The following is a 27,746-nucleotide window of genomic DNA, read 5'->3' on the forward strand; positions in this document are numbered from 1 at the left end:
TACCTCCTGAAGAAGGGGAATCAGGGGCAATTCTGCCCCTCATAAAAGGAGGCTGACTGCTCACCTGCAGAGAGGAGAATAATACTGCGCCCATCTTGGGGGAAGAGATAAGCTAGTCTTGTCTCGTTTTAGCTATTTTTCCTATTTTTTCAGTACTGGGGATGGAACCCAGGGGCATTCTACCTCTGAGCTACAACCTCAGCCCTCTCTCTCTCTCTCTCTCTCTCTCTCTCTCTCTCTCTCTTTCTCTCTCTCTCTCTCTCTTATTTATTTTTTGGTGGTACTGGGGTTCCTGGAAGCCCTTGTACCTCTGGGCTACGCTCCCAGACCTATTTTTTTTTTTTTTTTTGGAAACAGGGTCTCTTAAGCCAGCATGGCTGGCTTCGAACCTGTGTGATCCTCCTGTCTCTGCCTCCCAAGTGTGCCACCACACCCGGCTTATTCTTTATTTTGAAACAGGGCCTCTCTGAGTCACAAAGGGCCTCACTAAGAAACTGAGGCTGGCCTCGAACCACGATCTTCCCATCTCAGCCTCCCGAATGCTGGGTATACAAGCGTGTGTCACCACGCCCAGCTTTTGCTACTTAAATTATCCTAGAAAACACCTACTCTCCTGTTCTTTCAGCCCGATCCTCTTCAGTCGTCTGGATTGCACGTTGGCTGGCGGTCATGGTCCCTACTGTTCTCGGCCTCCTACTTACGTGATGGGCCTTTCCGACTACAGAGTGAAGCTTCAGGACCAGCCCAGAGGATCCTGCCGTCACGTTCTTAACCGGGACGAAGCTCTGGCTGTATGGAATGTAGGAAAGTGTGTTGTTGAAGCATCTACGAAGATTTCCAATTGACTTTTATATTTTTAATTATTCTTTTTGTGTGTGGTACTTGGGGTGAAACCCAGGGGCTTTTCTACCTCCGGGCTACACTCACAGACCTATTTTGTACTTTATTTGGAAACAGGGTCTCATAAGGTGCTGAGAGCCTCACTAAGTAGCCGAGGCTGGCTTCAAACTTGCGCGATCCTCCTGTCTCTGCCTCCCAAGCACGGGGATTACAAGCGTGGGCCACCACGCCCGGCTCAATTGACTTTTTAAAAATGATGGTTAAGCCGGGCATGGTGGCGCATGCCTGTAGTACTTAGGAGGCTGAGATAGGATGATTGCAGGTTCGAGACCAGCCTCAACAACTTAGCAAGACTCTGTTTCAAACTGAAAAATAAAACAGGTCTGGGGGGTGTAGCTCAGAGGTAGAATGTTCCTGGGTTCCATCCCCAGTACCAAAACCACAGCACACACAAAAATATGGTTAACATTTCATGTTACGTATCCTTGTTGTTTTGTGACGCACACTTAAAAACACAAGCATCTTTCCCTCAGAAACAACTTTGATCACAATGAGAATGTTTTGTCTTATTTATTTACTTATTTTTTCATGGTGCTGGTGACCTAGTACAGGCCCTTGAATGTGTGTGCACCTAAGCAAGCGCTCTACCTCTCAACTACATTCCTAGCCCTTCAAATATTTTCTTACCTGTTTAAATAAACATTCAGTGTGATCATCCGAGTGGAATCTTTCTTTTTTTTTCTGCGGGGGGTCTGGGGATGGAACCCAGGGGCATTCGACGTCCAAGCTACATCCCCAGCCCTATTTTTTATTCTTTATTTTGAAACAGGGTCTCACTGAGTTGCAGAGGGCCTCACTAAGTAGCTGAGGCTGTCCGCCAACCGCGATCCTCCTGTCTCAGCCTCCCGAATGCTGGGATTACAAGCGTGCCCACCACGCCCAGCTCAAGTGGATTCTTGACGTGGTTTCAAACCTGTCCATGTCCATGGGTTTGGACAGATGGGAGCTTGGCCACAAGGGGAAGAGGAGCCCAGGATCGCAGGCTCCCGGTGTGGACACAGCGGGGAGGTAACCGTGCGCCTCTGCCTTTGTCCCCACACCCATGCCCAGCTGCCCGGGGCTGGCTTGTCAAGACCCAGGCCCATGCTCTGGCCTCTCTCCCAGGAGTTTTTAAGACTTAGGACATGAGTCAGATAGCTTCCTGAGGCCTGAGCCTGCAGCTGCAGTGCACAAGCAGGGTCCCTGCCTCTGTGCACCTGCGGGGACCCGAGTTCTCCCTTCACGTCCCCATTGCTGCGGTGTGAGCGCTTCTCCAAGTCCTCTCAGCTCATGGGGTCCAGAGACACCGTCAAATGGACACCACGTTCTTGCCAGGATCTAGCACACACAGGCAGGAGTCCCGGGCCCACTCCCTGTCACTTCTGGGTTTTTAAAAATTTATGTCCCTAACTTTAGTGTGTGTGTGTGTGTGTGTGTGTGTGTGTGTGTGTGTGTGTGTGTACACACATGAGAGAGAGAGAGAGAGAGAGAGAGAGAGAGAGAGAGAGAGAGAGAGAGAGATATGATTTGGAGATTGAACCCAGGGGCATTCTATCTACAAGCTACACTCCCAGCCCTTTTAATTTATTGATTGGTTGATCTTTTCTGATACTGGGGATGGAACCCAGGGGCATTCTACCTTTGTGCTATACCTCTAGCCCTGTTTTTTTTTTTTTTCCTTTATTTTGAAACAGGGTCTTATTGAGTTGCAAAGGGCCTCACTAAGTAGTAGCTGAGGCTGTCCTCGAACTGCGATCCTCCCATCTCAGCCTCCCAAATGCTGAGATTATAAGCGTGCACCACCACGCCCGGCTCCCCCAGCCCTATATTTTATTCTTTATTTTGAAACAGAGTCTCACGGAGCTGCAAAGGACCTCACTAAGTAGTTGAGGATGGCCGTGAACCACCATCCTCCTGTCTTTTATTATTTTTCTTTTGAAACAGGGTCTCGCAAGTTGCTGAGGGCCTCACTAAGTCGCTGAGGCTGGCATCGAACCTGCGATCCTCCTGTCTCAGCCTCCCAAGTACTGGGATGACAGGTGTCTACTAACACACCTGCTATGTTTTTTCCTTTAAGTTTCATCCTGGGACTGGAGTCGCAAGGTCACCAAAGGAGGCACTCTCTCTTCAAGGAACTGCCCACCACGGACCGCTCCCCCCCCCAAACCAGCCTCCCCATTTACCTGCCATGAAGAGGGCCTCGCTGACTTCCTCTGCGACAGAGACTGTGCTTCGTGTTCTCCAGACAGTTCCCCCTGGCCAACAGAGAATCTCCTTTCCCAGCTCCCTTGGCAGCTGGCTGGAGCCACGTGGCTGGTTTTGACCAAGAGGAAGTGGGTTATAGAATGGATTTGGAGGGGGCTTTCTACCTCCTTGGGATGGGAGGGAGCGGGGAGCACGCCACTGTTGCCGGCTCTGCTTGGCAAACAATGGTTTTGTCTGATACCAGAAGATAGCCTGAGCTCCCAAGACCTGCTCTCTCCACAGCGGCTCCAGCTCCTCCCGCCCCGTCCCGGCTGCGCCTTCCCCTTCCATGGTCTCTGTCTCCTTTCTGGAAGGAGCATCCTTCCTGTTCCCCTCCGACTTGTTGATGGAAGGGGAGGATTTCTCTGGGACACACACGCACACACACATGCACACGCTCACACACGCACAGATTAAAAGAGTACTTCTGAGTGGAGCCTGCAGGTGCACACCTGGAATCCTAGTACTTGGGAGGCTAAGACAGGAGAATCACAGGTTTGAGGACAAGAAGTGAGATTCTCAGCAACCTAAAGAGACTCTATTTCAAAATAAGAATAAAATGGAGCCGTGTGTGGTGGTGCACGCTTGTAATCCCAGTGCTTGGGAGGCTGAGACAAGAGGATTATGTAGGTTCAAAGCCAGCCTCTACTACCTAGTGAAGCTCTCAGCAACTTAGTGAGACCCTGTTGTTTCCAAATAAAATATAAAATGGGTCTGGTAGGAGGTAAAAAGTCCCTCGGTTCCATCCCCAGCACCAAACAAAAATAACAATAATAATAAGCCGGGCATGGAGGCACACATCTGTAATCCCAGCATTTGGGAGGCTGAGACAGGAGGATCGCAGTCTACGGACAGCCTCAGCTACTAAGTGAGGCCCTTTGCAACTCAGTGAGACCCTGTTTCAAAATAATTAAAAAAGAGTAGGGCTGGGGCTGGAGCTCAGAGGTAGAATGCCCCTGGGTCCTACCCCCAGTACTACAAATAAATAAATAAGTAAATAAACACAATGAAAACAAAATAGGGCTGGGGGTGTCGTTTGGAGGTAGAACGCCTCTGAGTTCAATCCCCACGCACAAAGAGCACTTCTGGGAAGGTAGAAAGAAGGAAAACAGTCTATCACAAATATAGAGGCATTACTGCAGTTACTTGTTCTCTGGACCTGGAGATGGAGGCCAGTCCGCTGTGGCTGGCCCAGGGGACAGGCCCGTCTAAGGCATCTTCCCTGCCAAGGCCACACCAGAGACAGAATTTCCAAGGCTCACTGTGAAGTGAAGATGTAAGTCCTTTGTTCACAAAGCAAGGGGAAAGTACCTTTACAAATTAATAAAAGAGCCCAGCACGGTGGCTCCCTGCCGGCAATTCCAGTACTTGGGAGGCGGAGACAGGAGGATCGCAGGTTAGAGCCCAGCCTCAGCAATTTAGTGAGACCCTGTTTCAAAATAAAAAATAAAATTAGGGAGCGTGGCTCAGGTAGTTCGCTCCTGGGTTCGATCCCCAGTGCCACAATAAATCCACCTGCAATTGAAAGAGAAAAGTACTTAGAGCTTCCAGCAGGTGGCAGCAAAGCGCTCCCTCAGAGCTGGCTCTGCAACCCGGAGCCTGGATTTGCCTGCTGCAAAGACTCAAGGACCCCTAGCACCTAGGGCCAGGACATCCTCCTTCCTCATAGAGAACAGCGGGGGTCCAAGCCTGTGCGCCCCCATCCCTCAGGCTCCCACACATAAAAGCTTAGCGGTGAGGCTGGGGTGATGCCTATACTGAGTCCCTGCCTGGCTCAATCTCCCACACTGCAAAGAACACACCAACCAGCCAGCAGGAACTCCAAAGCCAGCCGGCCGTGGTGGCGCACGCTTGTAATCCGGGTACTTGGGAGGCTAAGACAGGAGGATCACAGGTTCGAAGCCAGCCTCGGCAACTTAGTGAGGCTGTCAGCAACTTAGTGAGACCCTGTTTCCAAATAAAAAATAAAATAGGGGTAGAATACTCCTGGGTTTGATCTCCAGCACATTCTCTCTCCACCACCACCCCCCCCCCCCGCGCGCTCTCTCGCGCTCTCTCTCTCTCTCTCACACACACACACACACACACACACACACACACACTATGCCAGGCCAGTGCTGTCCTCTGCTGGCTCCCCTGCAGAACGTTTGTGTAAATTCAAAGCCTTGAATCAATGCTTCTCAAGAAGCTGAGAAGTTACCTGCAGATCTTGAAAGGAAGACTCTGGATCCATAGGCCCAGGGAGGGATATGAGGTTCTGAATTCCTAAAAAGATTCCAGGAGATCCATGGAGCACTTTTAACATGTATATATGTGTGTGTGTGTGTGTGCACGTGTGCGCACGCTTAGCAATTGAACCCAGGGTGTTTTATCTCTAAGCTACACCCCCAGTCCTATTTTACTTTATTTTCGTTTTGAAACAGGGTCTCTCTAGGTTGGAGGACCTTGCTAAATTGCTGAGGCTGGCTTCAAACTTATGATCCTTTTGTCTCAGTCTCCCAAGTACTGGATATTATAAGCGTGAGCCACCATGCCTGGCTTCTGTTGACCATGTTTTAGGCAGCAAAGCACATGATATCTCAAAGCATCCCCACTATCTGGTATGATGGCGCACGCTAGTTATCCCAGCATTTGGGAGCCTGAGACCAGAGGATCATGGTTCACAGACAGCCTCAGATACTTAGTGAGGCCCTCTGCAACTTAGTGAGACCTTGTTTCAAAATAAAGAATAGAGCTGGGCGTGGTGGTGCACACTTGTAATCCCCGCGCTTGGGAGGCAGAGACAGGAGGATCGCGCAGATTCGAAGCCAGCCGCGCACGCTGGCTTAGGAGACCCTGTTTCCAAACATAAAAAAAATGTAAAAATAGGTCTGGGAGTGTATCCCGGAGGTAGAAAGGCTTCCAGGAACCCCAGGACCACCTAAATAAATAAAGAATAAAAAATAGGGTTGGGGGTGTAGCTCGGAGGTAGAATGACCCTGGGTTCCATCCAGTATTGCAAACAGTAAAAATAAAAATTTAAACTTCACACACACCCCAGCTCCTGGAGTGCATCCTCTCCCCTCCCCATCTCCAACTCCAAAACACTGCAGGGTGGGGAGGGTCTAGCCCAGAGCCACCTGCTCCGGCTGGCAAACAGCAGCCCCCTTCTCCTGGTCACCAGCTGCTCTGCCCAGCCCTGAGCCCATGGCCAGCCCGCACCCAGCCTCTTTGCCTGGCGCCCTCCCTCGTTCCCCCCCCCACCCCGTCTTTTTCCCTCCAGCTTTCTACCGCCTCACCGTCTTACTCCTACCGTCTTCTCATTTCTTACTGCCCACTCCCGGCAGCATCAACACCTTCTTGAGACACATCTCCTGGCCGCTTCTGCCTCTGTGGAATAGGTGCTGCCCAGCCCAGTGACCTTTGGGTCCTGGAACCCAGAGAGGGCAGCAGCTCCCTTGGCAGCTACAGAAGAACATACTGGCTGGTTCTCTCTACTGATGTGAGTCAGAAGATTCCTGGAGGGACTTTTCCTAGGGGCTCAGAATCAGAGCAGGGACAAAGCGTTCCCACCCACAAAGGGAGCAAATTAATTGGGGCCCCGTCACCTCCAGGGTGCAGGAGAGGTGTCTGGGCTGGCTCTGCTACCCCAGCACCCTCAAGGATGTGGGAGAGGGAAGAGGAGGGAATCAGGTCCAAGCCGATCGTGGGGCCGGGAGAGCTCTGTGGCTTCTCCTCCCCCATGCGGAGGCGCCCCTCCTGAAGGCCACTGGAGAGAGACCCCAGAGAGTCCAAGGATGCCAGGGCAGGGGAGGCTGAGGCCTCGCTCCTGGGGGGCCTTGGGGGCCTCCCCCGCAGTAGAAACACGGATGGGGAGCAAGCGGAAGCGGCCTGCACACAACTCTTGGCAGGGGCAGGGTGGCTTGTCCCTGTTGAAATGGGTTCTAGGAAAACCGCAAAGAAAAGCTCGTGACATCGGAAGTAACTTGGCACGGCAATTTACTTCTGCAGACGGGCGTGCAAGGGACAAAAAAGTCTGGTGAGCAAGCACACCTTGCACGCGGCCAGTCTGCTGGGGTTTTATTCAGGTTCCTGTCTCTGCATGATTGGCTATTCTGCTATTGGCTATTCTGCTATTGGCTATTCTGTGATTGGGTATTCTGCGATTGGCTATTCTGTGATGGGCTATTCTCCAAGACAAACAAATGAAGCTTGGACAAGGAAAACAAAGTTTAAATTACAGCTCTGCAGTGATTCTCTAAGGCGACAGAAATTCTGAAATAAAGTTTTGAAAAGGAAACAAAGTTTAAAGTACAGCTCTATAGCTATTTGCTTACTTCTGGGACAGGCAGGGTGTTTTTTTTTTTTTTTTTTTTTTTTTTTGTTTGTTTGGTGGGGGATGGAAGCCCTTCTACCTCCAGGCTACACTCCCAGACCTATTTTATATATATTTTTTATTTGGAAACATGGTCTCTTAAGCCAAGGAGGCTGGGTTCCTCCTGTCTCTGCCTCCCAAGCGCAGGGATTACAAGCGGGCGCCACCAGCCGTTGGACTCAGGCAGGGGTTCTGAAACAACGTTTAAGGCTCGGAAGAATTTGGTCAATCTGAAGTTTTATGAATTTAGATGGCTGACTTTTGGGAAGTGTCTACAAGTGGCTTCCAAACAAGTTACAGAGTAGACGCCCTGGCTACAGTTACAAGTGGATGTTTAAGCCTCAGTTGCAAAGTAGAAAGGCACAGGCTTCTAAGTAATTCACTACTTCTACGGAGAGGATTATTCCTTATACCACCTTGCCCATCAGGTGGGCACGTCTCAGCAGAAAGAGTTGGCAGGGTCAGACATCTGCAGAAGCCAAACAGGAGGAGCCTGGAAGGAGCTGGACTAGAGACCTTCCACATCGGGACCTTTTACCCCACAAACGAGCTTGAACCGGCATCACCGTGGACCAGGAAGCCAGAGAAACAGACACCCCGACCCCACCACCAGCCATGCCCTCGCATCCCTGCCTGATGTAATCTTTTATTTTATTTTGTGGGTCTGGGGATGGAGCCCAGAGGCATTAGACCTCTGGGCTACACCCCCCAGCCCTATTTTTAATTCTTTATTTTGAAACAGGGTCTCACTGAGTTGCAAAGGGCCTCACTAGGTCGCTGAGGCTGGCCACAAACTGCGATCCTCCTGTCTCAGCCTCCCGAATGCTGGGGTTACAAGCGTGGGCCACCACGACGGGCTTGGTGATGTAATCTTTTAGAAGCCAGAACGAGATGAGGTAGAATAGGAAGAGAGGAGGCAGCCGCACCCACTTCCCTGTCAGAGCTCAGCCGACCACGCGGCAAGTTTGAGCCCAGTGACAGGAAGAGACTCTGGGGAGTTTTACATTGAACTGAACCCTGAAGTTACTGGAGATGAGCAAAAGGAAACTGAGGGATTTGCCCCAAACATCCTGAAGCAACACGAGGAGACTGCACACTGTCCTCCAGTGGGCACGGCGAGCGGGGGGAGCGTTCTTATGTTAGCTCCCGAACAACCGAGTTCAGACTGCTGAAAGACAGATGTATTTACTGAGTGGCTGCTATGGGTCAAGCCAGTGTCTAGATTTAACACCCCAGAGACAGGCCAGCTCCTACTTGTATGTGGATGAGTCTAGGCTGGAACACAGCAGTAAACAAACAAACAGACAAACAAACAAACAAACAAAAACAAGGGTCTTGTGCGTGTTAGACAAGTACTCTACCACGGAGCCCCAGCCCCAGCCCTCCAATCTCTCTTATGAACAGAAACCCTAAATTAAGCCAGGCGTGGTGGCACACGCTTGTAATCCCCGCGCTTGGCTGAGACAGGAGGATCGCACAGGTTCGAAGCCAGCCTCAGCTACTCAGTGAGGCTTTCAGCAACTTAGTGAGACCCTGTTTCCAAATAAAAAATATAAAAAAGGTCTGGGAGCATAGCCCAAAGGTAGAAAGACTCTGGGTTCCACCACCAGTACCACCAAAAAAAAAAAAAAAAAAAAAAAAAAAGAAAAGAAAAAAAAAAGAAAAAAGAAACCCTAAATTAAATATCACCAAGTTGGATTCATTAACATTATAAAAAAAAATCATAAAATTCGTCCTAGAAGTACAAAGATGGTTTAACACTTAAAAGTTCCTATTACTATAAAGTATTATTTTAGCCGGGCGTGGTGGTGCACGCTTGTAATCCCAGTCCTTGGGAGACTGAGACAGGGGGATCGCAGGTTCACGGTCAGCTTCAGCTACTTAGTGAGGCTCTTTGCAACTTAATGAGAACCTGTTTCAAAATGAAGGATAAAAAAAATCAGGCTGGGGGTGTAGCTCAGAGGCAGAAGGTCCCTGGGTTCTATCCCCAGCACCACAAAAAAATAAAATAAAAATAAAAAGTAAACAGTGCATGCTGAAACATAGAAAATAGAGTTTGGGGAAATTACAAAGGAGGTAAAACACCAGCCAGGTTATTAACAACAGCTTTAATCAAGAACCTGGCACCTTTGGGGAGTCAGCCAGCCGTGGGGGAAGGGACCGACAAGCCATGAGTCTGGAGAGTCGTGCGTAGTCCCAATCAGCCAGCTGAGTCACGTGGCGGAGCGGAAGCACCAAGGTTTGGAGTCGCAAGGCACCTGGGGTCTTGTGATATCTCTGCTTCTGGCTTCCAGGGTTCCACCTCCTGTCCCCGCTGCGGGGTCACGTGGGAGAGGAGAGAGGGGACCCCAGCTATCACACACATGTAATCCTAATACTTGGGAGGCTGAGACAGAAGGATTGCAGGTTCAAGGTCAGCCTCAGCAACCTTGTGAGACCCTGTTTCAAAATAGACACAAGGAACATTCCATGGAATAGACTAGAAATTAGGCTGTAAAACAAGTCCCAATAAGTTTATAGAATTAAAAGTCATAGAAACATTAAAAGTACAGTTCAACCTTGAACCCCCATGAATCCTCTACCAGAGGAGGATCGATCATTTTTCTGTTGGTCCAGTTGAGAGGAGGAGAAACTCCCTGAACAGGTAACAGGTTGGCTGCTCCCTGCTGGGCTCTGCCTCCTCTCTCTCCCTGTCTGGTTTGGCAGCCCCATTTCCACACTTAGAACCTTGAATTGAATTGAATAGACAGTTCACAAAAGAAGAGATGCAAATGGCCAATAGATACATGAAAAAATGTTCAACATCATTAGCCATCAAGGAGATGCCAGTCAAAACTACGCTGAGATTCCATCTAACCCCAATCAGAGTGGCAAGCATCAAGAAGTCAAATACAAATAAATAAATAATAATAAATGCTGGCAAGGCTGTGGGGGAACAGGAACTCTTCTACACTGTTTGTGGGAGTGCAAACTAGTCCAGCCATCATGGAGATCAGTGTGTAGATTCCTTAGAAAATGGGAATGGAGCCAGGCGTGGTGGACATGCTTGTAATCCCAGCATTCGGGAGGCTGAGACAGGAGAATCCAGGTTCACAGCCAGCCTCAGCCACTTAGTGAGGCCCTTTGTAACTTAGTGAGACTCTGTTTCAAAATAAAGAATTAAAAATAGGACTGGGGGTGTCATTTGGAGGTAGAATGCCCCCCAGGTTTCATCCCCAGTACCACAAAAAAACAAAAAAAGAAGAAAGAAAAAGAAAACTGGGAATGGATCCATCATATGATCCAGTTATACCACTAATAGGTATCTTTCCAAAGGGGTTGAAACCAGAGAACTACGGTAACATATGCATACCCATGTTCATAGCAGTACAATTTGCAATAGCCAAAATATGGAACCAACCTAGGTCTCCATCAACAGATGAATGGATTGCAAAATTATGGGAAATACACATGATGGGATTCTACTCAGCAACCAAGAATGTCTCATTCATAAGAAATGTCTCATTCATAAGAAAACAGAAAGACCTGGAGAACATTATGTTAAGTGAGAAAGTAAGTTTTCTCTAATATGCTCAAGCCAGGGAGGGTTGTGGAGACCAGAGGTACTCAGATGATGGAGGTGCTCCTGAGTGGAACCAGGGAGGAAGAAGGCTGAGGTTCATTAATGGAAAAGCTACCTGTGACCATGTGTACACATGTGAATATACCACTGTTAAGCTGGACACTCGGGATTGGGATGGAGGGAAATGGGGAGGGCGGGTGGGGGCACCAAGTACTGTGAGAATGTACGCCATTGCTGACATGATCTACAGTATCGATAGGTTGGGTCCCTCCCCTCCCCCATATGATCTCGCAGCGGGAACAGGAGGCGGAACCCCGGAAGCCAGAAGCGGAGATATCGTGAGACTACAGGTGCCGCGAGACATACTTGAGATCACGAGACTACAATTCGCGCGGCATGCCTGTAAAACAACGGTGCCTCCGATCCACCACATGACCCAGCCGGCCCATCAGGACTATGAGCAACTCTCCAGACACGTGGCCTGTTGGTCCCCGGAGGGTGCCGGGTCAGGTCCGAATAAAGCAGCGGTCTCTGATAACCCGGTTGGTGTTTTTACCTCCCTCCTAAACTCCCAACTCTATTTTCAACCTTTCAATTCTGATGTGAGACCATAGTGCCCCAATAAAATAAATAAATAAAAATGACAGAACAGTAAAAAAAACACACATACACACACACAAAAAAAAACCCCAACCCTGAATGACAAGTGTTTTAGACAAAGTGAGGCTCTTCCAGATCCTTACATGACTGTCATTCCTAGCCTGCCTCTCCCTTTTCAGCAAAGGCTTCAGCCTTCTGGCATTTGCAATTCCCCCACTTCACCCAGAGCCTCTGTAGGAGTTTCTTCACACTTTCTGGAATGCCCCTCCCCTCTTTACTGACCTAACAAACTGGCTTACTCATTAGCTAAGGCTGAGGTCAGGGTCTGCTTCTCCAGAGCTCCAGAAATGCTCCTTAGGAGTGGCACACCTTCTGTCCCCTTTACACCATCTCTCTCCACCCACTTTGTGATAAAAATAATTATAACCTTGAAGACTTGGAACCTTTGCATTTCTCTGCATTTTCAATCAGTGAAGCCCCAGAGGGGGAAGTGGTTTGCTTGCCCAAGGCCATTTGGCTGGCTACCAGCAAAGCCAAGGCTGGAGGTCAAGGACAAGTGGGCCTGGCTTTGCTGGGGTCCTCCAGACACTCCCTGGGGCTTGACCCATGTGTGTCTAGTGTTCATGAGGGGTCTCCCAAATTCTCTACACCCTAGACCAGTGAGTTTTGCAGGATCCCACTGGAAGAGCTTGTTGGCTCCTGGAGAGTGTGCTACAGTGAGCCTTTGGGACTCCAGACTCAAACCTGCTGTTGAAGCGAAAGGAGCAGGCCCTTGGAGTCAGGTCTGCGCTGGACTTCCAAACCTACCACGCTTCAGCCCCAAAATTCCAGGAAAGGTGGCCTTTCTAAGCTTCAGTATCTTTTTTTTTTTTTTTTTTTTTCAGTACCTGAGATGGAACCCCGGGGCATTCTACATCAAAGCTACACCTCCCGCCCTGTTTTTATTCTTTACTTTGAAACAGGGTCTCACTGAGTTGCAAAGGCCCTCCTCACTAAGTAGCTGAGGCTGTCCGCGAACCACGATCCTCCTGTCTCAGCCTCCCAAATGCTGGGATTACAAGCGTGTGTCACCGCGCCCAGCCTGCCCTCCTTTTTTAGAAAAAATGTTTTGCTGAGGTTTCCCCTCCATTATCTGGAGTCCTAATACTCCTTGGTTTGGGCATATTAGAGAAAACATCTGTCCCTTCTCTTTCTGTGCTCGGCTGATCTCACTTAACATAATGCTCTCCAGGTCTTTCCATCTTCTTGCAAATGACATGTGCAACGTAGCAAATAGAGTTTGGGGATATTACAGAGGAGGCAAGCACCCGCTGAGGTATCAGAAATCTGCTTTAATCAGAACGCGGCACCTTTGGGGAGTCAGCCGGTCGTGGGGGGAAGGGACCGGTGGGGAGTTGCGCATAGTCCCAGGAGGCGGGCTGAGTCACATGGCGGATTGGAAGTAGCGATGTTTTATAGGCATGCCGATTCTCTCGCGACATCTGTAGTTTTGCGACCTCTGGAGTCTGTCTCGCGAAGCCTGAAGTCTCAGGGCACCGAGATTCTTGTGATATCTCCGCTTCTGGCTTCTGGGGTTCTGCCTCCTGTTCCTGCTGGTGGGCCACGTGGAGGGAAAGGAGGGGGACCCGACCTATCACCATGAATTTGTTCTCCGGGTATGAGAGGAAGAAGGCTGAGGTTGTTTAATGGAGGAGTACATTCAAATACGTGTAAAGCCGGGCGTGGTGGTGCACGCTTGTAATCCCAGCATTCGGGAGGCTGAGACAGTGAGGCCCTCTGCAACTCAGTGAGACTATTTTCAAAATAAAGAATAAAGCTGGGCATGATGGCGCATGCTTGTAATCCCAGCATTTGGGAGGCTGAGTCCTGGAGGATCGCGGTTTACGGACAGCCTCAGCTACTCAGTGAAGCCCTCTGCAACTCAGTGAGACCCAGTTTCAAAATAAAGAATAAAAAAATAGGGCAGGGGGTGTAGCTCAGAGGTCTGGGTCCATCCCCAGATCCACAAAAAAATAAAAAAATAAAATAAAATAATGAAATAAAGAATAAAAATAGGGCTGTGCCAGGCGTGGTGGAGCACACTTGTAATTCCCGCACTTGGGAGGTGGAGACAGGAGGATCGCACAGGTTCAGAGCCAGCCTTGCTGGCTTAAGAGACCCTGTTTCCAAAAACATAAAATAGGTCTGGGAGTGTAGCCTGGAGGTAGAAGGGTTTCCAGGAACCCCAGTACCACCAAAAAAAAAAAAAATAGGGCTGGGGGTATAGCTCAGAGGTAGAATGCCCCTGAGTTCCATCTCCAGTACTGCAAAAAAAAAAAAAAAAAAAAAAAGTATGATTGTAGCATGGTCAACCTGGACACTCACTGTTGGGAGTGGAGGGGGGAGTGGGGGAGGAGAGGGCACCAAGCCCAGTCTGAATGTGTGCCATTTTCAATATGGTCCACATAAAAAATAAATAATTTTGAAACAGGGTCTCACTAAGTTGCTGAGGGTGGCCTCAAACCTGAGATCCTCCTGTCTCAGTCTCCCAAGTACTGGGATGACTGGTGAGTACCATTGTGCCTGGATCTGCTTTACATGATTTCTGTGTCCCCAATCATACCTACTTTCTACTTTGGTTATCAGTCTTCCCAGCCAGTCTGTGGTCTTGACACAGGTCTGCTCATGTGTGTGTGACTGAGAGCTTTTGGCTCAGAGGGAGGGGAGAAGGCTGGAGGCACCTGGGGAAATGCAAACTTGGTGGCTAAGTAGGACTTCCCTGGTCTGATGACTTCCAGGACGCCTCTGAGATACCGCACCAGCAATGACAGACAGAGAAGGGGCCAGTCCTGCCTGGAAGAACTGCAAGCACGCTCATCCCACTTTCTGTGGGCTGGGCATTGCTCAACAGGGGAACTGCGAAGACCAGAGGAAACTCCATCAGGAGATGGGGACGTGGACGCAGGCCCAAGGTCTGCAAACACTGGGCGTCCAGTTCCCCAGATGCCCTCACCTCTCAGCTGCAGCCTTCCGGGGGTCAGCTAAGAGGGCTAGAATGAATTCTAACTGTGCTGTTTGAGGCTTTATTTATTTTTATTTTTTTCTGCCTCCAAATTATTCCTCTACTCTGAAATTCTGCGCTCTAGAATCAAATACCCCCTGGAAATCTCCAATTAGTTAAGGGATCAGCACTTCAACTGAACATACCCCAAGCCAACAAATTAATTGTAATGTGGACATTGAGCTACGCAGTCGCGCAGGAGGCAAACACCCACCAGGTTATTAAAAGCGGCTTTAATTAGCCTAATAAACCGGCACCTTTGGGTGGATCTGTTCACCGTGGGAGAAGGGACTGATGAGCCACGGGTCAGCAGAGTTGGCTAGTACTCCCGGTTGGTTGGCAGTCACGCAGCAGAGAGGAAGTACCGATGTTTAAAGCGGGTGGGGAGCTGGGCGTGGTGGCACATGCTTGTCATCCCAGAGCTTGGAAGGCTGAGACAGGAGGATTGCACAGGTTCGAAGCCAGCCTCAGCTACTGAGTGAGGCTCTCAGCAACTTAGTGAGACCCTGTTTCCAAATAAAGTATAAAATAGGTCTGGGAGTGTAGCCTGAAGGTAGAAAGCCTCTGGGTTCCACCCCCCAGTACCACAAAAAAATAAAATAAAATAAAATAAAGCAGTTGTGGGGGGTTTGGGGTCAGCAGTGTGAGAATGCCAATTCTCTCGTGGCATCTGGAGTCTCACAATGCCTGGAGTCTGTCTCACGATGTTTGGAGTCTCGAGGCACCTGGAGTCTCACGGCATCTGCGCTCTGGCTTCCAGGCTTCTGCCTCCTGTCCCTGCTGTGGAGTTCCATGGGGAAGGGAGGGACCCAACCTATCACTAATCATACACCACTCACTCCCCGTTTTACCCCAAAGTTTTCTCTAACTCCCACACTAACTTTTTTTTGGGGGGGTACTGAGGGTGGAACCCAGGGGCATTCTACCTCTGAGTTACACTCCCAGTCCTATATTTTTTATCCTTTATTTTGAAATAGGGTGTCACTGAGCTACAAAGGGCCTCACTAAGTAGTGGCTGAGGTTGACGTGAACCGCGATCCTCCTGTCTCAGCCTCACGAATACTGGGATTATAAGCGTGCTCACCTCACCACAGTGATTTTCTAAACAAGGGTAGCACTGTCTGCCAGGAGACTGAGCCAGAAAGCCAAAGGCCACAGCAGAGAGGCTACATACTCCCTTCATGTCCACACCAGTTAGCTCTCCAGGAGTCCTCTTTCTCTGATACCCGACTGCCATTTCTTTAGCTGAGACTATTATCCCCCCACATCAGCTCCATTTCTATGTAAATCTTTTCTGAAAAAATAGGATTGGGCCACAAACATCCTGTGTTCTCACCAAAGGCTGAGAGACTGGGACAGAGAGAGGGAGTTAAAGACAAAGCCTAAAGTTGTGACCACAGCAGCTGTCCTGGAGAAGACAGGAAGTGCTAAAGGGAGTCAGTGGGCTGGGGCTGTAGCTCAGTGGTGGAGTACTCTCCCTCTCTCTCTCTCTCTCTCTCTCTCTCTCTCTCTCTCTCTCTCTCTCTCTCTCACACACACACACACACACACACACACACTTAGTGCTACATTATATATTTGCAGTTTTAAAAGGAAGGAGGGTTCTCCAGAGACAAGGAATCTACATGAATGTATGCACAAACATATATAAAGAGATTTAACTTGAGGAACTGTCTCATGTGATCGTCGAGACTAGAAGTCCCATGGTTTGCCAAAGTGGCTATCCACAAAGGCCAGTGGTATTGTTCTAGAACAGGTCTGCAGGCAGGAGAGCCAGAGGAGCTAGGGACCCCTGTCCAGGGCAGGAGCAGATGAGCTGAGCTGAACTCAAGCAGGCAGAAGCAGGAGGGGAGAAGCCCCTTCCTGCCTCTGGCTCCCCTCCGGCCCTCGAGGGATTGGATCCTGCCTGGCCACTTTGGGGAAGGCAGCCTACTCAGCCTCCTGATCCCCATGTGAATCTTATCCAAGAAATAGCTGCACAGACACAGCAGAAAGGGTTCCATCTGAGCACTGAGATGCATGAAGTCAACAGAAAATTAGATGTCATAGCTGGGCATGGTGCTGCACACTTGTAATCCCAGCATTTGGGAGGCTGAGGCAGGAGGATGGAGGTTCTCAGACAGCATCAGCTACTTAGGGAGGCCCTCTGCAACTCAGAGAGACCCTGTTTCAAAATAAAGAATTAAGAAAATGGGGCTGGGGATGTAGCTCAGAGGTAGAATGCCCCTGGGTTCAATCCCCAGTACCACAAAAAGAAAAAAATTAGACATCATAAAGTGAAACTTTATTATTATTATCATTATTATTATTATTATTTTGGAACTGGGGATTGAGCCCAGGGACATTCTACCTCTGAGCTACGCTCCTCACACTTTTTACTTTTTATTTAGAAACAGGGTCTCACTAAGTTGCCGAGTGGCTTCCCTTAGTTGCTGAAGCTGGCCTTGAACCTGTGGCCCTTCTGTCTCAGCCTCCGAAGTACTGGGATTCTAGTCAAGCGGGGTAGTGGAAACGCTTCTATCTACATCCCACATTCCTGCCTCTCTCTCTCTCTCTCTGCAGAGAGGCAGAGCCTGATCAAGTCATTCGGTAGCTGGTGATCAGACGTGTCCCACCTTCCAAGAATGATTCTGTCATTAAAGGGACCCAGAGCCACCATGCTGTGGACCAGTTAGACCCTAGCAACCCACCATGTCCTCAAGCAGGCTGAGACCACGTTTTCTTTGTTCTCGGGGTTAGTGCCGACCTCGCAGAGCCCTCTCTGCCTCCCAGGGAAGGACTTGCACGGTAAAGGCCCAGCATTTCTTTTTCTTTCTTTCTTTCTTTTTTTTTTTTTTTTCTTGGTGGTGGTACTGAGGTTCCTGGAAACCCTTCTACCTCCAGGCTACACTCCCGACCTATTTTTATATTTTTATTGGAAACAGGGTCTCTTAAGTCAGCGCGGCTGGCTTCGAACCTGCGTGATCCTCCTGTCTCCTCCTCCCAAGCGCAGGGATTACAAGTGTGCCCACCACGCCGGGCCTGAGCTACACCTTTTAAAATTATTTATTTATTTATTTTGGTATTAGGGGTAGAACCCAGGGGCCTTCTACCTCTGGGCTACACTCCCAGACCTATTTTATATTTATTTGGAAACAGGGTCTCACTAAGTTGCTGAGAGCCTCACTAAGTAGCCGAGGCTGGCTTCCAACCTGCGCGATCCTCCTGTCTCCGCCTCCCAAGCGCGGGGATTACAAGCGTGCCCACTGCGCCCTGCCTAAGGACCAGCATCTCTCATAAAGAAAAGAAGAAGTTCTGTTCTCGTCAGCCTTTGCTGGGAAAGTGCTCAGTGGACCCGCTGAAGAGAAGTCTCACGCTGCCAGAGCAGAGGGGGCCTGGGTCTGAGCTCTGCGTGGAGGGAAAGTCAAGGCTGACGATGGTAATCCAAGTTCCCCGGGGTACTTCACAAAACACCGTCATATCGTCCACTCTGTCCAGGAAGGTGGACGGGGGTGATGGAGGCGTTTTTTGGTGCACAGAAAAGGTCTGAGGCTGGTGACTCAGCAGCCACTTGTCCCAGTTCCTGAAATCCGCTCCTTCCTAGAAGGAGGACGACTCGGGTATTTTCCTGTCTCTGGCATCCCGTGCCAGCAAGCTCACAGACTCCATGCCTGGGGGTGCCAGGATGCACCCTGCACTACTAAGGATGCTTTTGAAAGTGCCAGGGAGGGTCTCTGGGAGCTACCCCTTCAGAAACACAGAGAGCTCAGAGTCAGTCCACGCTGCCTCCCTGGGGTGGGGGCAGGGTCCCCCACCGTGGCCCTGGAAGGATGGTGGGAGGTGTTTGGAGAGAAAGAGAGTCTTATTTTTTTGTGTGTGTGGTACTAGGGATGGAACCCAGGGCATTCTACTTCTGAGCTCCACCCCCAGCCCTATTTTTTATTCTTTCTTTTGAAACAGGGTCTCACTGAGTTGCAGAGGACCTCACTAAGTAGCTGAGACTGTCCTTGAACCATGATCCTCCTGCCTCAGCCTCCCGAATGCCGGGATTACATGTGTGTGCCACCATGCCCAGCTTGGAGAGAAAGTCTTCTTCTGGGGACCGATGTCCACGGTGTCTCAGCCCCAGACTGCAGTGCTCTGAGCGGAGGCCAAGGGCCCGGGAGAGGCTTCGAGGGCTCTTGGACTAGTAAGTTCCGTCCCATAGATATGATATGGGCCACCGCCCCCAGCCTTCCTGGCCCACATTCATCAACTGGAAGGTAGCTGGTTGGCATGGTAACCAGGGTGCATATGCTAGGTCAGCCGCTGCCCAGCCTGGCTTCCTCCCCGCCCCCACGGCCGCAGAGTGGGGCCGCTGGCCCAGCGATGCGCTCAGTCCCGTGTCCTCCACCTGCCCACGGGCTTCCTCATCTCGCCAACTCGGCAGACCCCGGGGTGTTTTTCCCTGTGCTTTCCCAGGCTGGGTTTAGACTCTGAGACTAGGTCTCCTAAGAGATGTTTCAAGTTTGGGGGAACTTTACGTTTTCTTTTTCATTGTGTTTCAGATAAATGTGCTTGTCGCAAGCCCCATGCATGCAGGTGGGCTGGCCTACGGCTCAGTGACTACACCCTTTGGGGCCGCCCTTGTCCTAGGGGACACGGAGAGGAAGGCAGCAGCAGCTGCAAAGGCAAGATGTTCGAGGAGCAGGCTGGCCCCAAACACTGGCAGACAGGCCACTTTGCCAGCCTTGGCCACCAAGAGCCAGGGGAGAGACACAAGCCTTACAGACACATCATGCCTTCTCACTGAAGAATGGGATATGGCCTCTTTGCAAACCCCAAAATCTAGTTTGCATGGGGAAGGTTGTTACAATTATTTTTTTGGTGCTAGGGATGGAACCCAGGGGCATTCTACCTCTGGGCTACACCCCCAGCCATATTTAGTTTTTCATTTCAAAACAGGGTCTTTCAAAGTTGCAGAGGGTCTTGCTAAATTGCTGGGGCTGGCTGCTGCGAACCTGTGATCCTCCCAGGTACTGGGATTCAAGGCCTGCCCCCTGATGGGGAAGGCGGGTTTTCCATAGAATATGGCTGTGTCTCTGGGTGTCAGTATACAGCAGCTCTTGGAAGGCCCCATCAGCTGCGAGGATTGGTCCCCACTGATTTGTTTTTTGCGGGTCTGGGGATGGAACTCAGGGGCATTTAACCTTCGAGCAACACCCCTTGCCCTATATTTTATTCTTTATTTTGAAACAGGGTCTCACTAAGTTATGGAGGGCCTCCCTAAGTAGCTGAGGCTGTTTGAGAACCAGGATCCTCCCATCTCAGCCTCCCCAATGCTGGGATTACAAGCGTGTGCCACCACTCCCGGCTTGGTCCCCACTTAAAACATGGGGTTAATAGTAAGACCTCCCCTTTACTATGGTTCTTTACTATGAAATAATATTGCCTTAAAAGAGCACAGCCTGGCCGGGCATGGTGGCGCACGCTTGTAATCCCCGCGCTTGGGTGGCAGAGACAGGAGGATCGCGCAGGTTCGAAGCCAGCCACGCGCTGGCTTAGGAGACCCTGTTTCCAAATAAAAAAATATGTAAAAATAGGTCTGGGAGTGTAGCCCGGTGGTAGAAGGGCTTCCAAAAGCCCCAGTACCACCAAAAAAAAAAAAAAAAAAAAGCACAGCCTGTCTTGTTTCATCAAAGGTTATTTGGTTAGTTGGTTGTACTGGAGATTGAACCCAGGGCATTCTTCCTCCGAGCTACACCCCCAGCCCTGCTTTTAATTTTTATTTTGAAACAGGGACTCACTAAATTGCAGAGAGTCTCAGTACTTGCTGAGACTGTCCTCAAACCTGCAATCCTCCTGTCTCAGCCTCCCAAGGACTGGGATTACAGAACTGTGCCACCATGCCTGACAGTTCATTTGTTAGAAATGATAGCGTCCCTGTGTATTAGCATGTCAGGGCCTGCTCTGTCCTGGTCATTTCTCAATTAAATGGTTGTATAGTCTCTACCAAAGTCTTATGGAATGAGCTGTAGGAGACTATGAGATCCCAATATCCTCATATCTGTTATATGCCTGTGTGTGTGTGTGTGTGTGTGTGTGTGTGTGTGTGCGTGCGCATGCGTGCGTGTGTGCGGCGCTGGGGATTGAACCCAGAGCCCAGCCCATACTAAGCAAGCACTCTCCCACTATGCTACACCCCCAGCCCATCTTTTGAAGCTTGACTTAAATAAATAAATGCATATAATTTAATGATGGCCATGCTTATCAACAAATACACAAGATTCTTGGAAATTTAACAATTGGCTCATCTTTTTTTTTTTTTTTTTTTTCGGGATTAACCCCAAGGGCATTCTACTCTAAACTACACCTTCCCGCCCTTTTTAGTTTTTATTTTGAAACGGGATCTTTTTAAGCTGCTGAAGGTCTTGCTAATCTGCGGAGGCTGGTTTCAAACCTGCAATTCTCCTGTCTCAGCCTCCCAAAGTGCAGAGATGACAGATGTGCCATGGCTCCTGGCAACCACTGGCTCTTAAGAGTCGGCATGCACCAGGTGTGGAGTTGGGTCTTAGGGGGAAGGAAGGAAGGAAGGAAGGAAGGAAGGAAATACTAGGGAGAAGAGCCAGTTCACCTCTGTGACCAGCTTCACACCCTGGTGCCTCAGAGAGACCAGGAGGAGAGAGTCTGTTGGGATAGACTCTGCAAATAGCAGCCTGGCCTTCCAAAGTCTCCTTCTGTGCTCCCGCAGAGGAATTCTCCATTGCTTCCAGGAGACTTTGTTAGCCAGTTCTAGCACCTTCTCAACAGAAAGCTCTGAACTAAAGGCAGCTCTGCAAAGCACACCACAGGCTGGGCATGGCGGCGCAGGTCTGGAATCTCCATGCTTGGGAGGCTGAAACAGGAGGATCGCAGGTTTGAGGCCAGCCTCAGCAACTTAGAGAGACGCTCCGCAACCAAGCAAGACCCCGTGTCAGCATAAGATAAAATAAAAAGGGCCAGAGATGCCGCTCAGTGACAGAGAGCCCCTGGGTTCAATCCTCAGTACCACCACAAGAAAACAAACAATAAAAATGGCACAGCCTGGGACTTGGCCACCTGGTCTGGCCACGTTCTCTGCAGCAGGGGAGTCGGGTTTCTGCCAATGACCGGCTCCTGCCCACCCATCTCTCCACGACTGTGGCACCAGGACCCACACAGAAGAGGCCGCCACCTTGCTGGGGTCTAGGTTCAACTTGGAATTCCAAACGTGTGGCTTGGTCTAAGCCAGATGCCGGGGCCAGGGCGCTGTAAGAAGAGTGGCCGAGCAGTGAACAGCTCCAGGCACTGCTCACGCGGCTTCCTGGAAACAGCTAAAGAAAGAAGGGGGAAGCCGCTCCTGCCCCACACCAGAGCCTGTCCCCGGTGACTTCACACCCTGCGCGCCCCAGCGCCTGACTCCTCTGTGTTTCTTGAGAACAGCAGAGGGCTTGAAAGCTCGAAGGGGATGAGCAAGCCTTGAGGCTCACAGAAAAAGCCCCAGCGAGACAGGAAGCTGTCGGTTCCTGAGGCGTAAAGGAGACAGCCGCAGCCTCCTCCAGCAGCCTCCTCCTGTGGCCGCGAGCAGCGCCGCCCTCCTTCCTCCCTGCCGGCTCCCACCTTGGCCTGGCCTCTGCCTGATGGATCCCAGGGGTCCCCTCTCCTGGAGCTTCCTGCTGTTCCTGTCCCTGGCCTTTGGGCGAGGCTGCGGAGCGGGTGAGTTGGAGGGTTCGGGTCCTGTGAGAGCTGCCAGGAAGGAGCGCAGCCTCTCGGGCAGCGCAGATGGGGACTGGGGACCGCTGTCCGGCCACCTCTTTGGCGGGGACCACTTTGAGTTTCGACTGCCTCTTTCAAAGGGGAAGGAGCATCAGAGTTCCTTCACTGCCCAGGCTCAGCCCCAAGGATCCTTCCCCACCTCCCACCCCCAGGAACCTAGGTGCTCTAAGCAAAGGACCTGGCTACTTCTGGTTGGGCGCCTTCTAGCAAAGACCCAGGCTAGCAGGACTGAGCGGGGGACACGGCGCTCCAGGAGAGGGTCTGTCTTCCCCAGGGGAGAGGTCGGGATTTCTGGAACCCAGGCAGTGAGACGATGTGGGGAATGTAAGTCAGGAGTGCTTGGGAGGTGGACTCTGCTCTTTCTGGCTCTCTCGCTCCCAAGGCCAGCCATTTTTCTGTACTAGGATCGGGGCTCCAAGAGCAGGTATTTGAGAAAGAGCCCAGGAAGAAGTGGACTCTGGGGCCAGCTTGTGGTGGACAGGACCGGCACCTGCGATGGGGTGGCCCTCGGGAAGGGGGAAAGTCTTGAGACCCAGGGTGTTTCAGGCGTGGGGTTTTTAAGACCGCAAATCCATTATGGAATTTTCCAGCAAAAGTCCCACAATGTGCCAGGGATGTGGGGGGCCGCGCGTGGCATCTGTGTCCTGCCAGGGGAAGAGGCCACGTCCGCCCACTCTCCCTCCCCCTCAGCTGGCCGGGCTCTGACCTCCTGCAGACCAGGGGAGGAAGCCGTGGCCACCCTGGGCTGTCTGAGCCATGGCAAGCGGCCATAGGGGAGGCACCCACTGGGAGCTCCACACTGGGGCTACTTCCTGGGGACCCCGCGCCCAGGGCCTCAGCTTGGTGCATCTTTCTGTGTCTGCATGGTCTCCCCTCCTGGCCCGCCTTGCCAGGGGTGGCTCGGGCGCTGCTGTTGCAAGTCTGGGAGTCACAGGTTAGTGAGATACAGCCCAACCTCAGAAGATGCATCCATGGCCTCCTCTGCTTTCTTTTTTCTTTTTTTAAATTTTTTTCTTCACTTTTTTTTCTTTTTTTACTGGGGATGGAACCCAGAGGCATTCTACTTCCAGCTACACCCCCAGCCCTATGTTTTAGTCCTTTTATTTTTGAAACAGGGTCTCACTGAGTTGCAAAGGGCCTCGCTAAGTAGCTGAGGCTGTCTGCAAACCGTGATTCTCCTGTCTCAGCCTCCCCAAGTGCCGGGATTACAAGTGTGCGCCACCATGCCTAGCTTTCTTCACTTTTGTAGAGATTGAATGAGGGGTTGAACCTTGGGGCATTCTACCTCTGAAACACACCCCCAGCCCTATTTTATTTTTATTTAGAAACATGGACTCACTAAGTTGCTGAGGGCCTCACTAAAGTTGCTGAGGCTAGCGCCGAACCTGTGATCCTCCTGTCTCAGCCTCTCAAGTACGGGGATGACAGGTGTGTGAGCCACTGCACCCGGCTTTTACATTCCATTTTCTAAATATGTTTGAAATGTGTTCCGTGTTTTTATTATAAAATATGCATCCCTTTGTGAAACCTCAGTTTAAAAAACCACACAGAAACACTTTGCAGGGCTGGGGGCCAGGTCAGCCATGACAGATTTGTTCAGCCAAGCTCCATTCTTGTAAAATCAGCACGCGCTTATAGTCTGGTTTCCACCCAGCCCAATTCCCAATTCCTTGTCAGAACCGTCAAAAATAAAAAAATCAGGAGCCTGGCGTGGTGGCGCACGCTTGTAATCCCAGCATTCGGGAGGCTGAGACCTGGAGGATCGCGGTTCGCGGACAGCCTCAGCTACTTAGTGAGGCCCTCTGCAACTCAGTGAGACCCGGTTTCAAAATAAAGAATAAAAAATAGGGTAGGGGGTGTAGCCCGGAGGTCAAATGCCCCTGGGTTCCATCCCCAGACCCGCAAAAAAAAAAAAAAAAAAAAAAAAAAATCCACGTGTCTCCCCATTTTCCACCCCCCCATTAGATTTTTTTTTGTGTGTGTGTGTGTGTGTGTGTGTATGTTACTGGGGATGGAACCCAGGGACATTCAGCTCCACCCCCAGCCCTATTTTTTAGTCTTTATTTTGAAACAGGGTCTCACTGAGTTGCAAAGGGCCTCACTAAGTAGCTGAGGCTGGCCGAAAACCATGATCCTCTGGTCTCAGTCTCCCAAACGCTGGGATTACAAGTGTGCGCCACCATGCCCGGCTCCCAGAGATTCTTGCCGTGGTAGTCTTTGTCTTTCTAGAACAGCTTTCGGTTCATGGAGAGCTGAGTGGAAGGTGCGGAGTCCGATGCCCCCTCCCTGCTGCCATAGCGGGCGCTGGGCCTCTGCAGCCCCTGGTCCCTGGGCACACCCTCCCCTCCTTCTCACGCCTGAGGGGAGCGGTGGGGCTCAGACTTGGGGAAGGTCCAGACTTGCCTGACCTCTCGTGTCCCCGGCCCGCCGCACCCAAGGTCTCAATGCGGGCATTTTTATTTCTCAAAGTCTCCTGCAGTGTGGACGGTGCCTTCTCTGGCCCTGGACTAGAAATCAGAACACCAGAGCCGCTTGGTTTAATCTGTCATTTGACTGTGGACGATTCCGTTCAGCAACAACCTTTAAGCACATGGTGTCGCTAGGCAAATACCATTCCACCGATGTGAGTCGACTGAGTAACAGTAGTATAGACTGCATTCCTGTTGAATACTACAGGCTGTTCTGAGTGCTTAAGTGCTCACGACCACCTATGAGATTTGTATATTTTTTTGGGGGGTGTGGTACTGGGGTTGGAACCCAGGGGCTTTCTGCCTCTGATGGACATCCTCAGCTCTACTTTTTTATTCTTTTATTTTGAGACAGGGTCTCACTGAGTTGCAAAGGGCCTCACTAAGTAGCTGTCTGCGAACTGCGATCCTCCTGTCTTAGCCTCCCGAATGCTGGGATTACAAGTGTGCGCCGCCACGCCCAGCCTGAGATTTATATTTTTTGTGGAACTGGGGATTGAACCCAGTAGCATTTTACCTCTGAGCAACACTCCCAGTCCTTTTTTTAATTTTTTTTTTTTTAAACAGGAGCTGGCTAAGTTGTGCAGAGTGGCCTTGAACCTGCAATTCCGTCTTAGTCTCCCAAGTACTGAGATGAGAGAGCTGTGTACCACCATGCCCAACTAAATTTTTTTTTTTTTTTTTATGCTGGGGATCAAACCCAGGGGCTTTTGCACGCTAAGCAAGTGCTCTGCCATTGAGCTACTGAATTAGCTCACTGAAGCACATGAGTTGAACGGAATCAAATCAAGAGATGAGAGGCCTGGGTAGAACCAGGCAGGTGCATAATAAGCGTTTGGCCTGGGTCTGGACCTGGGTCTGCATTGTGCATGGTTTCAGTGAACTTTTATGTGGACCTGTTTGTTTGCTGGAAGCATATCACGCGTGCAGTCACAACCTCAAAAAGGAGCTGGGTGTGCTGGTGCACACCTATAATCCCAGTACTTGAGAAGCTGAGACAGGATCGCAGGTTCGAGGCCAGCCTCAGCAACTTAGTGAGGCCCTTTGCAACTCAGTGAGACCCTATTTCAAAATAAAGAATAAAAAATAGGGCTGAGGGTATAGCTGGGAGGTAGAATGTCCCTTGTTCCATAGCCAGTACCGAAAAAAAAAAAATAGCAACTTTAGACTAATTATCTTCTCTTTCTGTACCTAAATTTGCCATAAGAACTTGGGGGCCAAATAATAATAATAATAATGGGAGGAAAAACAGTGCTGTGGCAAGATGCTAAAAGCCCACGTGAAATACCAGAGCCAAAAAGGAAAATACTTATCATCAGGGAGAATCCCGGCTGGAGTCCTACTGCCTTTGAAGTGAATTGGTGTTCACAGCTGGCAGTGTCTCCCCCACAGGCCCTGGGTGGACGGGCTGAGTCACAGGCTGCTGGAAACCGCTCGGCTCGTCAGGACGTCCCAGGAGCAGGGACTTCACTGAACACGTTAGGCACCAGGGTAGAGCCCCACTTCTTTTTCCACTGTGCACTGTGCAGGGCGGGGGTGGCCGCGCACAGCGGAGGGGCGTCGTTCCTTCTCAAGTGGCTTCCCCCTGGAGGTCTGGATCCACTCCCCGTGCGTGCGCGTAAGCAGCTCGGCCTGCCCCTCTACCTCCCCTACCCTTCTCTTCTCCTTCATCTCCTCTCCTTTTTCTCTTCTCTTTTCTTTCTTGGCTTCTGTTTTTCTCATTCCATCACTCCTCCTTTCTTTTTCCCCGACCCATTCCATATTCCGAAAACAACCGCGGCGCAAAGGGTGTCCCGGGTTGGGTGACAGGAGGGAGCGCGGAGACATCTGGAAGGGTGAAGGGTTATTGTCTTAGAAATGAGCATTTTCCATATTAATATTGGTCTTAAGTCAACAGTATAAGCCGGGTGTGGGGGCGCACGCTCGTCATCCCAAGAGTTGGGAGGCTGAGACAGGAGGATCCGGGTTCAAGGACAGCCTTAGCTACTTAGTGAAGCCCTCTGCATCTCAGTGAGACCTGTTTCAAAATAAAAATCAGGCTGGGGGAGTAGCTCAGAGGTAGACTGCCCCTGGGTTCAATCCCCAGCACCACATACAAAAATAAATAAACCAACAGTAATGCCAGGTCCGGTGGTGTACGCCTATCATCCCAGGCACTGGGAGGCAGAGGCAGGAGGATCAAATTTTAGAGGCCAGCCCGGGCAAATTAGCAAGACCCTGTCTTAAAAAAAAAAAAAAAAAAATCAAAAGCAACTAGGGGTGTAGCTTGGAGGAGGAACACTGCTGGGTTTAATCCCAAATATTGGGGGGAAATCAATAGTCCGATAGTGATTCTTACTTATTATTTTTAAGTCTTAGATTCCTCTGAAAGACATTAGGTTTGGAAGTGGTCCAAGAAAAATGTACAGATGCTCATCTACACAGCTTTTTGTACACAAGCTTAGGGCATCTATACTTTTTTTTTTTTTGTGGTACTGGGGATGGAACCCAGGTGCATTCTACTTCTGAACAACACCCCCAGCCCTATTTTTTATTCTTTATTTTGAAACAGGATCTCACTGAGTTGCAGAGGGCCTCACTGAGTAGCTGAGGCTGTCTGGGAACCACGGTCCTCCTGTCTCAGCCTCCCAATGCTGGGATGACAGGCGTGCACCACCACGCCCGGCAGGGCATCTATACTTTCATGTGTGACTCTCAATTTTCTCTCATTCCTTTAGCTGCAGAGCTTTAGGCTTGGAACTCAAGAGGAGACCCTTTGTGTGTAACCACCAAAGAAGACAGACATATTATCTAGAGAGTCAGGCATTCCTAAGTGTGGCCTTGGGCTTCCCAATGCCTCCATGTAAA

General features: G+C 50.4%; 2 protein-coding genes across 2 annotated transcripts in view; both read left to right on the forward strand.

The window, feature by feature from the left end:
* CD48 (CD48 molecule) overlaps window positions 1–19,450 on the forward strand; it is a gene marked incomplete at both ends in the record, with an annotated part of 35,664 nt that extends 16,214 nt beyond the window's left edge. The window contains 2 exons of the mRNA XM_080691535.1: window positions 6,386–6,503; window positions 19,294–19,450. Coding sequence (XP_080547661.1) covers window positions 6,386–6,503; window positions 19,294–19,450 — 275 coding nt within the window. The remainder of the gene's footprint in view (window positions 1–6,385; window positions 6,504–19,293) is intronic.
* A 2,845-nt stretch (window positions 19,451–22,295) lies between these two features.
* SLAMF1 (signaling lymphocytic activation molecule family member 1) overlaps window positions 22,296–27,746 on the forward strand; it is a gene marked incomplete at both ends in the record, with an annotated part of 29,203 nt that continues 23,752 nt past the window's right edge. Inside the window, one exon of the mRNA XM_080691536.1 lies at window positions 22,296–22,371. Coding sequence (XP_080547662.1) covers window positions 22,296–22,371 — 76 coding nt within the window. The remainder of the gene's footprint in view (window positions 22,372–27,746) is intronic.

The sequence above is a fragment of the Muscardinus avellanarius genome (assembly GCF_963383645.1).
Source record: "Muscardinus avellanarius genome assembly, chromosome: 3".
Taxonomy (NCBI): domain Eukaryota; kingdom Metazoa; phylum Chordata; class Mammalia; order Rodentia; family Gliridae; genus Muscardinus; species Muscardinus avellanarius.